The sequence below is a fragment of the Syngnathus leptorhynchus genome, chromosome 4 (genome assembly GCF_054491065.1).
Source record: "Syngnathus leptorhynchus isolate UIUO chromosome 4, UIUO_Slep, whole genome shotgun sequence".
Lineage (NCBI taxonomy): Eukaryota > Metazoa > Chordata > Actinopteri > Syngnathiformes > Syngnathidae > Syngnathus > Syngnathus leptorhynchus.
The window spans coordinates 4,611,048-4,625,802 of NC_141198.1; the positions used below are offsets into that span (position 1 = coordinate 4,611,048).

General features: G+C 39.5%; 1 protein-coding gene across 3 annotated transcripts in view; it reads right to left on the minus strand.

Annotated features, from left to right (window-relative positions):
* Window positions 1-14,755, minus strand: part of nsmfb (NMDA receptor synaptonuclear signaling and neuronal migration factor b) — a 31,400-nt gene that overhangs the window by 263 nt on the left and 16,382 nt on the right. For 2 of the 3 annotated variants that reach the window (XM_085910487.1, XM_085910488.1), the window contains 10 exons: window positions 14,365-14,433; window positions 8,966-9,018; window positions 7,585-7,674; window positions 6,989-7,116; window positions 6,788-6,871; window positions 5,846-5,879; window positions 5,554-5,624; window positions 4,982-5,061; window positions 4,358-4,460; window positions 1,032-1,107 (listed from right to left, as the gene is read on the minus strand). In XM_085910487.1, the coding sequence (XP_085766613.1) occupies window positions 1,032-1,107; window positions 4,358-4,460; window positions 4,982-5,061; window positions 5,554-5,624; window positions 5,846-5,879; window positions 6,788-6,871; window positions 6,989-7,116; window positions 7,585-7,674; window positions 8,966-9,018; window positions 14,365-14,433 (788 nt within the window). The remainder of the gene's footprint in view (window positions 1-1,031; window positions 1,108-4,357; window positions 4,461-4,981; window positions 5,062-5,553; window positions 5,625-5,845; window positions 5,880-6,787; window positions 6,872-6,988; window positions 7,117-7,584; window positions 7,675-8,965; window positions 9,019-14,364; window positions 14,434-14,755) is intronic. The other variant, XM_085910489.1, reaches the window with a different exon arrangement.

The window sequence follows — 14,755 nt, forward strand, 5'->3', positions numbered from 1 at the left end:
GGGAGAGGTAATGTGGGGGTGTAATCTCAGTTGCACAAAAAAAGAACTTTCCAAACCTAAAATATTCTTCAGGCAACACAGATAAACATTCATTGTATGATGCCTACAGGGGACTGGGGTAAATGTGAAAAAAAATCCCCCCAAAAAACCCCAAATCATCATCTCAATTATGTCTACATTTGATTCATCAAAACAAACATTCAGGTCTATTGATGAAGCTGTGAGTCTCACCTCTCAATCATGGCAAAATAAAGAATGACTGATGAGTGGAGCAGAAAGGCAACACAACACACACGCTGTGTTTACAGTTCACAGGAGAGAATACAGAAATGGAGACAGTTAAAGTAAACTTGTCAGTGCTCAAGTACACATGTGAAAAATAACGCATTATATCCAATGTGTTATGGCGATTTGTACACTTTGACACTCCCGGAATAGGATTTAAAAGAAGAAAGAAGAGAGGCTTGAGAAATCATGAGATAATGACATTTTTATTGAGAGAATAATTAGCAGAGTATCAATAGATGTGTGAAAAATGACAGATGAGAGAGTTCACGCTGCTCTTACTCCCTAATGCACTTTCTTCATCAATAGAAAGGCTTCATGACACTGACTAATGACAGTGGTGAAAATCCACCAGTTGGAATTGTGAGACAAATCAATACTGTCTGTATTTATTTTGAAACGGGCATTCGATAAATATTTGACTGCTTCATTGCTTGTCCAGGATGCAAATAGTTTGCTCTCTGGTTGTTAAAATCTGGCAGGTTTGAGGACCCAATGGCAAGAAAGCAAGGCAAAAAAGTGCTCTTACAAGTATTTAAGTTCAGGAATGTAAAAAAAAAAAGGAAATGAAGGCACGATGGACACAAACATTGACAGGGGGATGTGAAAACTGACAAACCAGAAGTAATAGTTATTCCGAAACAGAGACAAAAAAATGCAGTTATTCCAAAACAGAGAAAACAATAATGCAATAAATGGCTGTGCAGTTTACAAACTGGTCGCGTGGTGGTGTAAAATGAGCTCACCCTGTGCTGACAGTTCCAGAGGGGACTTGAATTCAACAGAGGATGGTCTCATCAGCCTCTTCAAAGTCTGAATCAACTGCAAGAAGAGAGGACAGAGGGAGAATATATTTTTAAATAAAAACAAAGTGATTATGCAGGGATGTAACGGAATGGCTGTGCTAGAAGAGGCCCAGCAACACTGGTGGTCCTCAAGCAGCATGAACTGTTGTTGTAAAGGTCATTGATCTATGCTTAGTCATGACATTTAGTGATATCTCATCTATAGAAAGCCCTATTGCTTAGCCTACAATACATACAGTGCTGCCCTTTATTTCTCAAACCTCACCTTTTTCGAATATGACACGAGTTCATGCTGTGAAAATGAAGTAACTGAAAGTTAATATATACACAGACCAATGTCACGTGTCTGGAATATTGATAATTTGATAACTTTTTTGCAGCATTCCTTGTCTACTTTTCTGTGCTTGTGTCCACCTATTACCTGCCTCCTTCCACACTAACCTTCCACCCAAAACGTGAGAAGCTGATTGCGTGGTTATAAGCTGCGTCATCGGAAGACAGCTCACGCTATTAATAGCGTCGACCCAGCTGAGCTTGCAGGAGCACGCACAGGCGGCAGCGACTCGATTTATCAATTATGACAGTGCTAATATCACGTATTCATTCTGGAACATAAATACATAATTTTCAAATTAACGTCTTACAGCTCGTTATAGTCAACAAAACAAAAAGCATGATGATGGATGTCTATGCAGGTGTTTTCTTGCAAAACACAATAGATTATCTTGAGCTGCCATAACGATGCTACACAGACATTAGGCAGCCAAGTGAGAAATGCATTAATATTCCTTGTTTTTATCCCAGACTGTCACCTTCCTGGAAGATGCTGCTATAAACAATAGAAACATCAATGTGTCATTTAGTGAAGGTTAACGCCTCAAGGAAAGAAACGTTACGTCCAAATATTTTTTCATGAGCTTCTCCTTGGGCCACCTTGAAATGCAAACAACTTCATTGCTAAGGACAAATGTTGAGCATGGAGCACATTTGAAGAAATACATAATTAAATCGGTCACAATAATCTGTTGGTTTTGTCAGAAACAAGCGTTGTCATTTTGTGGTTTCTTTCCCCAATGAGCAGAGGCAGCTGTGGAGCTTCTCTCCCCCGACACAATCACTCCCACTCACAGCCCGTCGGTCACACATCTAGCAAGCTAGATAATGACTTAAATAGTCCTGCTAATATACATTCATTAAAAAAAAACAAAAAAAAAACAACTATGATGTATGTATTAGTAGTAGTAAATACACTAAAGACATTTAGCGCCAGGAGTCTTTGCAACTTAAATTTTGAGAATGAACAACTGTACTGCATGGATAATGAAAACATATTTTTTATTTTTACTGCATGTGATATTTTTGCTTTTACTGTTAATATGCGGTTCTTGATGGAACAAGCTGAGACACCCGTACTGCAGTGCACGATGTGTGGTGAGGTAAGCGTCTAAAAGCTTTTGCTTCAGCCTGCTCCTTATGGGCTCTTTTACCATGTACGGAATATCTACATATAGTATGTTGTCACCCATTTGTGTGATCAGCACCAGGTCAGCTCTTTTTCTTCAACGCGCTCCTCTCACTGTTCTTTCAGCACCATGGCCAGCTCCCCCACGTGACGTACAGTGATTCCTCGCTACTTCGCGTTTCGTTTATCGCGGCTTCACTACATTGCAGATTTTTTTTTTCCAAATTAAAAAAACATTTACAAGGCAAAATATAACTTCTTCATTGAGGAAACGTGTCTAACCTTTAGGACAATGTAGTATGGCTCCAAATTTTCATTTACATTCCTTTAGAAGTCCATTTTTTGCGTATTAGCACGATCGTGAATAAGCATCTTTCCGCCAACTCTCTAGCCTGCCCAGTAATTCTTGTTGGTGACCGTACTTTGCGGATTTCACTTATCGCGGGTGGTTTTTGGAACCAATTATTCGCGATAAACGAGGGATTACTGTACATTGCTCTCAGCCACACCTTACCCGCTCCCGGCTTGTTAACTTACTAATATAAACCCTGCACTCCCGTCATTCCTGGCTGGTTCGTCTGCTTTGATGCATGCCTGCCACCTGACCCTGCTCTGTTCCCAGTTTCTTGTTTGCCTGATTCGCTGTGAAACGATACGCCTGTTTGTTTCTTGCTTGTTTGCCTGCTCTGTTCCTTTCTGCGAGACCTGACCACATGCCTGTCCCTGACAACGAACTTGCCCTGTCCTTGTCTGCTTCAATGACGTACGACGCCTGGTCGTTGACCGGTTTGCCAGCTTCCTTGTTGTACCTGCCCTGCTGGAGTTCCAATTTCCCCCCTTTTCCTTTTTGTTAAATAAAAGTTTGTGTTGCACATGGTTGCCCTGCCTCGTCTATGACAGAATGTAAATGCTTTGTCTGTAATGTACCATGCCAAATTGCACATTATGGCATAAAACATGTATGTTGTGGACCAGGTCATTTCCTTGAAAAGGAAACATAGGGTAGAATTTTCATAAAAATGAATAAACCCATTTATCTTGTAGGATGGAAAAAATTGAACTTCGCCTTCTTGAATGACCAGCACCCGCCACTGCTGTACAGTAACTATTTTCTTGTGTGGGCATATGCGATACGTGTGAGTTGCTTATGTATGGCAAGTGTGCATTTGACTCCGTGGGGGTGGATGGGCGATAGCACGGGTACCAGAGGAGGTAGGAGTGTGTAAATAAGTGTAGGGAGCACATCATTTCAAGAAAGGTCACAAAGTCCGTGAAATGAGTGGGCGTCAAGGAGTCTGTTTTCCTGTCATTTCAAAGTGTAGTGTATGTGTGAGCGAGAGCTTCCTCATAGTACTCCCCTGCACGTGGGAGCCTGACAGCAGGATAAGAACAGTAACTAGGCAGCCAAGACGTTAAAAGGTCATTGGTCACAAATGACACACATACACTATACAATTCCTCAAATAAACAAACAAATAAACGAACAAGCAAACAAACAAACAAACAAACAAACAAACAAACAAACAAACAAACAAACAAGCAAACAAACAAACAAACAAACAATAAATAAATACATAAATAAATAAATACCTTTCATAAGTAAGCCCTCTGGGCTATAGAGCTGAAACCAACAGCTTGCTCGATAATTGTCACACTGCTGTTCACAGCATAATGGCATTTACATAGCATGTGTTTATTAGCACTCTCAGCACACTCTGCGCATGCACACATTTGCAGTACTTTTTTTATGTTCAAAGGTGCGCGTAGAAGCTCGAATCTCAGTCACGACGCAAAGACTAATTACCTTTTCTCCATTTGCACTGCCGAGAACATAGCAGCCCATGATGTGGATGAGGTTGGGCTCAGGGTTCAGTTTACTCATCAGCTTGCCCAGCTGCCGCCAGAACCTACATGCAGAAGAGAGGATACAATATCAACGACAATGGGGTCAAGAACAGCGGGGGACTTTAGAAATATATATATATATATATATATATATATATATATATATATATATATATATATATATATATATATATATATATATATATATATATATATATATATATATATATATATATATATATATATATATATATATATACACAGAGACATTTTGCAATTTAGGCACATGCTAACCGGTTGCGAGACACGCGTGGTAAAAGTGAAATGGACGCATAGCAACTCGATTGGTTTTAGCGCTGACAGCGGTGGCGAGTTACATCATCGTTAATCTCTCAGGTGACCCAGATGTGGAACATCAGCCAGTCAGCATTTTATGGCTGGTGCGATTTATACTCCGGAGCGATTTATAGTCCGAAAATTACGTTATATATACACACACACAAACACACACACAAACACACACACACGCACGCACGCACACACACATGCACGCACACACACGTATAAATGCTTAAATGCTTACTGGATCATATCCTCCTCCTTTTCTACTTTGGCGAAGGTAGCCACTTTATTCTTCAGTAGATACAGATGACCGGGTCCTCCCTGGGGAAGGATTCATTTTAAGTCATGACACATGGCAATCATCATCTTTGTTGTGACACAAAAAAATGGTATGGGATATACATATTATTTGTTTTGCTACCATTCAAAACGTATGACAGTCGCAAACACACACAAAACAAAGGACTGCATTTCTTCAGATGGAGCTTTTTATAACTCGTAATGCTAATAAATACCAAGAGCCAAAAAGTTATTTTTAACATGAACAGTACGTATCAAAGTTACACCATCAGTACTTTTAAGATTATCACGCACATATACAGAGATCCTTTTTTGACAGTACAAAGATAACTGAAACCTGAAAAAAACCCAGTAAATTTATACCTAAATAACATGTATAATGGAACACATTAGCACAGTCATCTGTTCTGGCTGCCCGGTACAATACGATGACTAAGTTAACAACACTGTATGTCATGTCATGACCCAATAATGTCACAACAGTCCTAAAATACTGCCTATCTTGTCACTCACTTGGCAGAAAATGAGCATGTTCCAAATTTTGCAGCCTTTTCTGTAGGCAGTCAGCTTCTTCTTGATCTCCTCTGAGTGTCATAGTGTGAATGAGAGAGAGAAAGCAAAAGAGAGAGGTGTTACTTTTCATCACTCAAATGATGAAACACATATGTTGTTTGTCCCTTGACAGTATCATGTCAACTAATGATTCATTTCAGTGCCTCAAAAAGTGGAAATATGGCACCTTGTCCTTCCCATCTTCATACAGCATCGTGCCTGGCACTAAAACTGCAAAAGACGTCATACTCACCAAGGATGTCGTCGAATGTAGCGTGCTCGTGGTCCTAAAAATTGGAGAGGAGCAGACGTTGTTTCACCACATCGAGCAGAGAAGGACAATGAAAGATGTAGTTTTAATAAAATGCCACCACCGATAACAACAATTTTTCATTCAATGAATGTGTGGCTTGTTACAAATTAAGTAGCAATAAAGCATTTTGAATAAATCAACTTTCGGCCTACATCCCAATCCCCAAGAAGATGCACTTTATTTATCTATCTTTTATCCATCATTGTATTGTATCTTTTGTAAATTAATGAATAATGACAAGCTCATGCTCTCTAAGCCCCCGCTCAGCGTTATAAATAATACATGTATGTATTCATGGAAAAAAAGATCATTTAAGTCAAGCAAGTCCCAACAGCTTTGTTTGAATGCTATGAACTGCTATGCTATAATGCTATGAGTTTTCAAGGCACATTTCACATTAGAAAAAAATATCACGGTGCACCACTTAGCAAAACAATTCGCAAAAAGTGATTTTACTAGTTAATTGTGAATCTTCTGGCATCAAGTAGAAAAACATTTGACTGACATAGATACAGGAACATTAATTTTTATTAATTTTTTTGTCAAAATAATTGATAAAAATGACTAATTTCCTGTGGCATCATGCATTAAGCTACGTATGTCTAATATTTTGACTATTTTATCAGTTTGCCCCTCCGTACTCGTTTCTACAAATAAAATAAATAATAAAAATATCCTGAGAAAGAAATGAGCATCATTGCCAGCTTCAGTAAAGTCTGGTTTGGACTAACAAATGAACTATGGCGCTATGATAAAGTTGGATGATTTTTTTTTTCCACAAGTCTCAAAATACTTAGAACCATTGAAGTCTGAAATACAAACTTGAGAAGCACACTCTGACTTAAAGGCGGGTCTGTAACACCTTGACTAAGTTGTACTCACATAAAGTATTGGAATGATGGAAGGGTCATCCCTTCGAATAATGTTTGGAACATATTCAGCCTTAGGAACCTTGGAGGATATCAGCTGTGGGAGGCAAATAAACATGCAGAGAGCGATATATAACAATGTAATCCTATATTACTATATACAAACCATATTCATACAATAAAAAATTGCTGACGAGTGAATTATGATCCTTACAATGATTTTAGGTGGGACAAAGTCATCTTCTTCACAGGCTACTCTCTCCATCTCTCTTTCATCCCCCCAGTCAACATCCTCATCCAACCCTTCATTGAGGGTCCCCGATGAGGTCTGGAGATCACCACCTGGCTCAGACAGACAGGAACAAAGAGTGAGATGAAAGGAGAACACAAACGGGATTAAAGAGTATGTGCGCCATTTAAAAGTGCTGCACCTGTCATTTTATTTAAGAATAATGGGGGCGGGAGCTCACAAAAAACCCTCCCTAATGACGCAAGACTGTTGCAAGCATCTACAATACAAATGAACCAGATGGAATAAACATTGAAATACGAGATCAAACGAGCAGCGAATGCAATAATGAAAATAATGTTAGCATAGTTTCTCAGTAGGTGATTGTCAGTGTATATTATTAGACATGACATTCAGAACTATACTGACAAGATCTTATGAGTGAGCCGCATGAATTTTCAGCCTTCTTTTTTCCACCATCTCCATGCATATGCATTTTAAGTAAGTGCGCAAGCATTATAGAAAAACTGTTGTCTTTGTGTGTCCACGGGCAAGAGTGATGGAGAGGCTTGCTGACTCACTGTCTCTGGAGTCATGCAGTGAGTCAGGCTTGACAGGGGTGGGATCACTCCATGAGCGGCTGAAGCTCTTGGCTCTGCGATCGGCAAAGGCTGATGATCACAAGAGAAAGTCAGTTTTTTACAACTCACATGTCCTTTCACACTCAGCACAGTGAGCCCGAAAGAAATCAGATGTTCTGTCCAGCAAAATCTTTTGCAGTGATTCAAGGAGGAACAGAATTGTTACTGATGGGTATTTGTCTTGAGTGTTTTCAACTAATGATATATTTAATTTTCTGCCTGTGACAATAGTAGGGTAATACAAAACATATTATTGGTTAAAAAGTGAATATTTGGTTGTGACTTTAGTCTTTGGTAAGTTAATTATGTGCTGGAGTGCTGCCAAGATACTGTGAGACCACTGCGAGGTTATCACTGCATGGAAGTTATAGATACGATAGCACATGCTGTATCTATGACAAGTACTGACACGTATTGTACTTAGTCTCTCTCACAAATCAAGTTTCATTATAGTATTTCATTTTACCATACTATCTCTATCTCAGATGGGAAATTTGTTGCACAAAATATTATAGTGTTGCACGAGACAAAGGCACATAAAGCACCGATGTAAAAATGTTTGGAATCTGGGAAGAGAAAATTCATCTGAGCATGTGGACAGCATTCAAAATTTACACAAAGTTGTTCAAATGGAGAATTGACAGTGATGCAGACGTGCTAAGAACTACAGAGTTGTGCTGTCTCGGGCCTCAATCGATGTTCAAAAAAAATTCTAACCAAACTAAGACGACTGAAATACCAGATTGACGTTTTCCATATTCAGTGGAGGGAAAATAAAAGGGGGGGCGTGTTAGAGATGTTCTGACTCTAACTTATTTTGCAAGAACCACATGGGAGACAGTATGCCCTTTAAGCAATGTTCGAACAAACTCTGCCGTTAGTCTCTTACAAGAGCATATTTATTGAGAACAAGTAGGGTGGGTGTGACATTGGACATGTTTGGTGGTCACCTCAGCAACTGGTTAATCTGTGCAGAGGGTCCCAGCTCATTGTTTTACAAGGCCGTGGAAACAGAAACTAGTGGAGCATTGTAGATGACTAACTAAGCAAGAAAGTGTTTCCACACCATTTGGAAAGTTTCAACAACTGAATGGTTAAACTTTTCAGAGTCAAGGAAAGGTAAAAGGTTTAAACAAAGTTAATAATTCTAGTCTACATTCCAACATAATCATACGATCAAGATAGTTTATAAACCCTAACAGGGCGGGTCAATGATTGGCGGAAATTAGCTATTCGCATTTGGGCTCATTCCCTTTACTCCAAAATTATAAAACTGTACATAATCTAAATTACATATAATATTTGAAACATATTCACTTACTCTGGACCTTGATCCTTCGGCTTCCCACCATCCTAAGATGTTTGCGGAAGTTTCTATCATGTTTTGGAACAGAAAAACATGACAGATGTCAGCATATCAGCCAAAAAAGTCCAGTAAAATCTTTTGAACACGCAGATGAACACACAATGCAATGTTGGGTCTACAAAAGTGAGTGCCAATAGTGTACATAGTAGCATGGATCAACCCAAATATAATAGAAGACCACACACAACTACATTCAATTACACCACAAGTACTGAAACAGCTGACCAATACACTTATAGGAACTGAAAAACACAGATTTGTCCAAAATAAATCTCAGTGTGGTAATGAATTAAGACTCAGGTGAGGATTCGTTAACATCAAACTCTATTAAATGAATGCAGTAAGTCTCAAGATGTATACCGTAATTTTCGGACTATAAATCGCTCCGGAGTATAAGTCGCACCAGCCATAAAAAGCACAATAAAGTGAAAAGAAACCCCATATATAAGTCGCACCGGAGTATAAGTCGCACTTTTGGGGCAAATTTATTTGTCAAAATCCAACACCAAAAACAGACATGAACCAGCGACAACAGGCTAAACGATACGGTATGCTAACGTGACATATACACAAACGAGGAGCTGAGAACGGGCCTGACGTACGAGTTATTCAAGTAAGTATTACATAAATAACACGTTTATCAAACCATCTGTGTCACTCCAATTCATTAAATCCATCGATCGTGCTTTATGTAAACAATGCCGCGTATGCGCCGGATATGCTGACGTCAGACCCGTTGTAAGTTGCATTTCTAATTATTCCACAGACCCATATAACGATATATAAAGTATATTTCAAATAACTATCATATTAAAACAATATTATCAAACCATCTGTGTCACTCCAAATCATTAAATCCATCGATCAAATTCCTCGTTCTTTATGTCCACAACGCCGCGCGTGCACTGCAGAGATCTAGTATATAACTATATTGTAGCGTTAACAAAGTACCAGGAAAGACGTGGGTTTGGTAAACTTCTCTTTATTTAACAAAACAAGAGTTCAACAATCCAACAACTACTGAACCTCCAGCCATGGAGGCCTCGCAGCCCCCCGACTTCCATCCACGGAGGTGAAACAGAGCTCCCGTCGAGAAGGACCGGGCGTGCGTAAAAGCCATAATAGTTTTTCAAACCTTCTGTGTCACTCCAAATCATTAAATCCTTCAAACTCTTCGTCCTCCATGTCACTTACAAACAAAGCCGCGAATGATGCCGGTAGTACGTGGGGCCCTTCGTCATCTTCGTCATCCCGTGATCGAATCCTTTGCCTTTTATGTAAACAACCCCCGCGCGGCACGGGTGACGTCACTTGCAGTTCAAATGACAGTAATCCCTTGCTACATCGCGGTTTCACTACATCGCGGATTTTTGAATTTTGAAAATTTGTGAAAAAAATTACATATAAGTCGCTCCCGAGTATAAGTCACCTCCCCACCCAAACTATGATAAAAACCGCGACTTATAGTCCAAAAATTACGGTACTCATATGGCCCAAGTAGAGTCAAATGTTGGGATTATAGTCAACAATAAGGTCCATCAAAAAATCCTCCCTGTGTGTGTGTGCTTGTGTGTGGAAATGTTGGTGTTTTTCTATTTGTGCTTTACTGGGTGTGCACCTGCACACTGAAGTACCTGATTGCAACCATGCTGTGTTTTTTTTTCCCCCTCCATTAAAGGCAATACTTGAACCAGATAAAAAATACTTGAGGAGCAAGAAATGGACCAGAGGCTCTGCCTTAAGAGGTTTACAAATGGAACAATGTATAGCCTGAAAATGCTTTTTTATTCATCATGACTTGCCTTAAAGTGGTTGTTAAGTGTTGTGCAAGTTAAACAAAGGCACATGCAGGGACATGCGGTCAGAGGCGGCAATGGAGGCCGTGCCTCCCCTGCCATCATGAAAAGGGGAAAAAACAAAGTCAATTGTTTTTATTATAAAGTCATTATCCTTTTAATTTCAGTAGTTTGGTATCATTTTGAACCAAAATCGCTGAGTTTTTATAGTTATGGGTGAAGTCAGTGCCTCCCCAGTCATGAACCTCACTGCACGTCACTGGGCACATGTATCATGACGTTTCTCTGTATGTTTGAGTTACTATTTGGAAAATAAATGGGAGACTTTGCAACTGCTGAAATCATTTACAGTAAATGAAAGGGGGATCCTTCCATCTGTGGTCCCTTCTCAAGGTTTCTCATTTTTCCCCTGGTAGGGTTTTTTTGAGTTTTTTCTTGCCCTTTTGGGAGCTCGAGATCAGGGGATGCTTTGAGAATAATTGTCAATTGTTTTTCTATGTGAAGCCCTTTGAGACTGCTTGTGATTTAGGGCTATACAAATAAACTTGACTTGACTTAAATTTACATCTGTAGGTTTTCAGAAGATGTAGTTCATTACACAAATGCCAGAAACATTAAATACATCCCAATAGTGTCCTTTTCAGGGAGAGATGACATCTGACCACATATCCGTCAGAGTAACAACAATTTCAAAGCTCTAAAAGATTGAGAAAATTAAAACGAGCCATGGTACGCATGCTGTATATTGACATCCTTGCTACTCGTGAGACGTGATGACATGCATTCCAGTGAGGGTTGCATTCTTGCACGGACAAAGACTGATGGATAGTCGAACATAAGATAATTATGAATAAAATGTTTGAAATGTAATTGCATGACCATAAAAAAACAATTCACCCAGACAAAGTATCTTTTGAAACTATATTCATCCTGGTGTTTGCCACCCAAATGAAATTTTAATATATTTTTTTTATTCTAAAGCAGACGTGCTGCTATATAGTCAAAGGCACTTCATGCCAGTACTGATTGCGGAAGGCGTAAATGTGAAGCCTAAAATAGAGGCATGAGTCAGAGGAGAGGAAGATCTATCAGTCAGCAAACACTTTTTACTGAGTGACAAGAGCTTTTAAAATCACTTCACTCCCACACAACGAGTCTGGAGTCAAATTCATGCCAATGTGTCTACTGTGACCTTAGCAAAAAAAAAAAAAGTCTTTGATATTCACGCATATATAATTTGTAAAGCTGAATGAGATGCACCTCGCTGATAAAAACACGGTAATTCGAAGTCTGATTAGGCACTCGTACACACACACGTGCACACGCAAACACACACACACACACACAAGCGCACTAACAAACCTTTTCTCTCAACAGGTTGAATAAGTTGAAAAAGAACTCCCTGACAAACACGTGATATTCTCTCAAACTTTTTTTTTCATACACCGACAGGCATACCCCCAACATGATGCATTAAGTGAAAATGCCGAGTTACTTTAGCCACAGTTGTGAAGGTCAAACCTTAAATGGGAAAACTGGCCATAGCTGCATCAGCTATGCACAGTTAGGTAATAATCATCCATCTATTCATCCATTCATCCATTTTCTATACCGCGGGCACGCTGGAGCTTATCCCAGCAGTCATCGGGCAGTGGGCAGGGGGACACCCTGAACTGGTTGCCAGCCAAGCGCAGGGCACACAACCATCCGCACTTGCACTCAACACTTACGGGCAATTTGGAGTGCTTAATCGGCCTACCAAGCATCTTTTTGGGTTGTCGGAGGAAACAGGAGTGCCCCGAGAAAACCCACGCGGGCACGAGGTGGATAATAATCATGTCTTGATTATTTTACTTCAAATCTCCATTTTGTGGTATACAAAGGCAAAAACTACAACTACAACAAGAATGACATAGTTGTAGCTGTCTACCTTGAAGGTAGAGCAGGAATAAAACAAAGCAGCCCATTTATAATTTTCAAATACAATTATGTCATACATTTAGAGCGATTCTGCTTTATCAGATTTCCATTAATGTGCTATTGTGCAATGAAACCCTACCTTGAAATAGTATCTTTTCACGCTTTCATACTGAAAATAAATCTATTCCATCTTTGTTATTATGATGATGATTATTATTATTATGTTTTGCAGACAATGAATCATTTATATGCAAAGATTCACTGGGACTACCTTGTGTGTGAATTCCAGTCTAACTCTTGAGCTCCAAAGACAAAACTGTTGTGATGCCACGAGCTACACATGTTTTGTTGCTACTCCTTGCTACACCTTTGATGAAAATTCCAACAACACAATTAATCCTTAGTGATCATAGTCAGTATAATACCAGCAACAAATGTGAACTAGTTCCTGCTTCCAATTAGATCTCCATGGCAAAGTAAAAACCGTCTTAGTTTTGATATCGATGTAAGTAAGGTGGCTGAATGTGAAAGGTTAAACTCAGTGTTTGAGCATGATTCATGTCAGTAATTTTTGCCTCACATCTTTGGTTGGGTCCTTAATTGTGAAGTATCAATGCTCAAATATTTGTACATTGCTTTTGATATCTGATTCAGTATATTTGAGGGAGCTGTGAAAACATTCATTAATTCATTCATTTTCTGAACCGCTTAGTCCCCACGGGGGTCGCGGGCGTGCTGGAGCCTATCCCAGCCGTCATCGGGCAGTAGGCGGGGGACACCATGAACTGGTTGCCAACCAATCGCAGGCTGTGAAAACAGTCACACTGCATTTCCATTCTTTACGCCAGGTCTTCCAAGACTGCTGCAGCTCATCACACATCAATTTTAAGAACTTCCAGGCTTTTTTTCTTTGAATATTATTTTAAAATGAATGGCGATGAGCAATGGATGGGTAGCTACTCAATCACAGGGCAAATGTGTAGAGTACACTAAGGGACAATTGATCTCACAACTGCAGCACTGAATCAGTTATGTTGAACTATACTATTAACAGGCCTTAAGATGGATATGAAACAGCAAAAGTAATTTGAAAACTGAATACGACACTTAATGTGATCCTTATTCTTTTTGGGTAATATTTTCCTCGACATTTCAGGCCCTTAGCCGCTGTTGCTGAATTAAAAAAAAGGAAAATGTGCTACAGTTATATTTAGGTTTTCATCTACTGTTTAAACTAATGTGGGAAAAATTAAATAAAACAAGTACTGTAATTTCCACATTATAAGCACATGCTTTGAACCCTGTGGTTTATAGTCCAGTGTGATTTATCTAAGGATTTTTCACAATTGCGTTTTATACATGAACAAAACAGGATTTTCCCCTAATTTTAGCTGGTGCGGCTTATATTAAGGTGCATCTTACATTTTGGAAATTATGATAAATATTGCTTCTCTTTAAACCTGATGTGACAGGTGGTATACATTAAAGCAGCATGGAAAAATCAACATGTTCCTTCAAGGATAGAGGAAATTAATATTTCATAGGCAATCTGATGATTTTGTTGCTGTGCGACAGGGTTGCTGTTAACGGACGGTTTAGCTTTAGACAGGACAGCACAGGAAAGCCAGGACATGGTACCTCTCGATCACGGTGGCTGCATCCTGCTCTCTTTTCCGTCTCTTTTTCTCAGCAATGCCCCGGAAAGCCCTGCCAGAATGTCAAAGTGTTAAGCTGGTGCGAGGGGGAGAAGGGTGTGGTAGGGCAAATTTGGTTTTGATGTGATCTGACCCATAACAGTGAGTTTAAGGGGTTAAATTATGAGCAAAGATTGAAGAACGCTTTTAAGAGCAAAGTGAGTGGTTTTAGGTTCAGTCGAGGTAAATGAACTAGAGTTATTCATTGATTGGCACAGGTTATTGTAGGATACAGCATTAAAACACATGCACACACGCACGGACGCACGCACCCTCACACACACACACACACACACACACACACACACACACACACACACACACACACACACACA